The 2693-nt window shown below is 36.8% G+C and overlaps 1 protein-coding gene across 1 annotated transcript; it reads left to right on the top strand.

The window, feature by feature from the left end:
• Positions 1-1682: 1682 nt before the first annotated feature.
• LOC131062428 (aspartyl protease AED3-like) lies at positions 1683-2693 on the top strand. The gene has a single exon (XM_057996089.2). It carries the CDS (start codon positions 1683-1685, stop codon positions 2691-2693), a length of 1011 nt encoding a protein of 336 aa, XP_057852072.2.

The following is a 2693-nucleotide window of genomic DNA, read 5'->3' as shown; positions in this document are numbered from 1 at the left end:
AGTAGTCCCCTTATAAAGTGCAATGTGCTTAGTAAATTTTCTTACACTTGGTCAATGACGTTGGTACGATACACCCTCTAGTACAATGGCGTGGGGAGGGAGACTAAACGTCATGACCTATTTCTCACAACAAGATTCTATAGTGAATCAAACCAAGGCCCCCACACCATTAATATTTTTATTTAAATGTTTAATTCATTATAATTTTAAAACAATTAATTAAATATTTTTTTTTCCTTTCCTTTAAATATTCTATTTCAAAATATTTGTAAAAATAATAAAAAAATAAGAATATTAAAAATTTGAATAAAAAAATTTAAAGGTAATTTTTAAAATAAAGATAACTATATTTAACATTAATTTCATGAGAATAAAGGCTAGAAAAAATAATTTATATATTTTAATACATCTAACATTAATTTTATAAAATCTTTATCTTAAATCTTGATTTCATTTTCTAATAGAATGATAGTATACTTTTATTTTATTATTTTTTAATTTATTATAATTATAAAAAGATAATTTTTTAATTCAAAGCTAGGAGTTACGAATGGATGAGTAAGGTACAAGTTTGCAATTGCAATGGTCTAGAGAGGTTTGAATCTTAGTGGGCATAACAACATCATTACCACATAACCAACACATGCCTAGCAAGGTTTGAATCTTGGTGGGCACAACTACACCACTACCACATTGGTAGTAAGTAAGTCTAGGGTAAGGTAGGTTGGGTGCTAGATTAGATCACGGAGATACATCTAGAGTATAAAATAACAACACCACTACCACATAACCAACACACTATGAGATTAACCCCATTTGTTAATTTATTATAATTGTTATTGATACTTATTTTATATGAAGGCATAGTCAACATAAAATAAAATATAAAGACCATAAATTTTTAAATATTTTTTTTAATCAAATATAAAAAAAACATCAACTATCATTAATAAAGATAGATGTATGTGTTCTTTCCTTGTAGTCAGTTTTGTTCACTATTGTAACAGAAGAAGGAAAATAAATATTGTTTTTACAGTTATGTACTATTTTTGGGTTTCCATGTACACGGGTTCTTCGCATAATGAACTGAAAAACACCTCATCACATAATAATGTTTACTTTAGTTGTCAAGCAATTTATTTCTTTACTGGTATTAGATAACCTATTAAAAATGACGGTATTGCATGCAGAAGTACGGTCCTTATATATACTCATATTCTGGGTCAAGAGCCCTCCACCGTTACTTCCTCATTGTATGAGAAGGCAGTTTATCGCCCTTCTCTAACAGCACTGAAAAAGGAAGTGAGGATTTTTTTAAGCCATGGCACTGCTTGCCCTTCTGTCATTGGCATTACTATCGTTATCTTGCTGGTCCTCATCCTCAGCAGAGTTACTGCAATCCTTCAAAGAGGAAGTGGGCTCAAACATATCCACGACAAATGCCGGGGTCATAACTTATCCTCTGATCAACATTCATAGTGATGCTTCTCCATTCCGTCTTTCCGATTCCACAATGATCGAGCCGCATAACAGAGTGGCCGAAGAGCGACACCCATCGCCAACAAGCATTATTTCAGCGAAAGGAAAACCCTAATCAGACCCACGTTCCATTGGCTTCAGGAGCGGCCACGTTGAATGGAAAGTACATAATTAAACTGGGCTTTGGCACTCCCGCTCAGAACATGTACGCCATAGTGGATACGGTAGAAATTGTTGCATGGATCCCATGCAAATCTTGCAACAATTGCAAAACCCCACAGCTTTTTGAGTCCCAAAAGTCATCTACATTCAAGCAAATGCCCTGTGTTTCTGATCAGTGTCTGCAAACGGATGCAATCTGCAGTACGGGAGATGATATATGTACGTTCAGTATAACTTATGCGGATAAGTATGCGGATGAATCCAAGACGGACGCTCTCTTGTCCTCCGATGAACTCACCATGGAAGGAAATTTTTATCTTTCCAGTTTCATTTTTGGGTGCAGTACTGTTCGGAGAGGAATTTTAGAAGATGCACCCGGTGTGATCGGTTTAGGAAGTGGTTCAGAACTTTCCTTTCTTTCTCAGACTGAGTCTATGTTTGGGAAGGTATTTTCATATTGTCTTCCTAGCATAGACTCGAAGGTTTTTTCAGGGACTCTCAGCCCGGGGAAAGGAATCCTGAGTTCCACACAGGGTTTGAGCTTCACGCGACTGCTACAAAACTATCAATTCTCTTATTTCGTGGGCTTAGTTGCAATTAGAGTCGGTAATGACCACTTCCTCATGCCTCCGGAATATTCACAGTCCACTCCAACAGGATTGGGCATGCTTATAGACTCGGGAACTGCGTTTACTCGATTGGTCAAGCCTTTTTACAGTCAAGTCCGTGATTCTTTTCGTCGCCAGATGAAATTAACCAGGATTGAGCCCTTCAGGATTCTTGATACCTGCTATCGAATTCCATCTGGTGAAAATGTCGTGGCTCCGAGAGTTGTTTTGCATTGTCAAGGAAAGTTGTTCTTGGATATTCCCCAGGAGAATGTTTTGATTACTGTGGATGAGAAACAAGAATGGTCCGATGTATGTTTTGCTTTCACTTCTGCAGGAAGTGGGTTTTCCGTGTTTGGGAATACTCAGCAACACAAGTTAAGGATCGTGTATGATGTACCAGGTTCTCGAATTGGTATTGCCCAAGAAAACTGCGGCCGTTGA

Source organism: Cryptomeria japonica, chromosome 8 (assembly GCF_030272615.1).
Source record: "Cryptomeria japonica chromosome 8, Sugi_1.0, whole genome shotgun sequence".
Classification (NCBI taxonomy): domain Eukaryota; kingdom Viridiplantae; phylum Streptophyta; class Pinopsida; order Cupressales; family Cupressaceae; genus Cryptomeria; species Cryptomeria japonica.
Note: the sequence above shows the minus strand (reverse complement) of the source record. Positions and strands in the feature narration are given on the sequence as shown.

Coding starts and splice junctions, on each gene's coding strand:
- LOC131062428 (XM_057996089.2), top strand. CDS start 1,683: ATGTACGCCATAGTGGATACGGTAGAAATTGTTGCATGGATCCCATGC.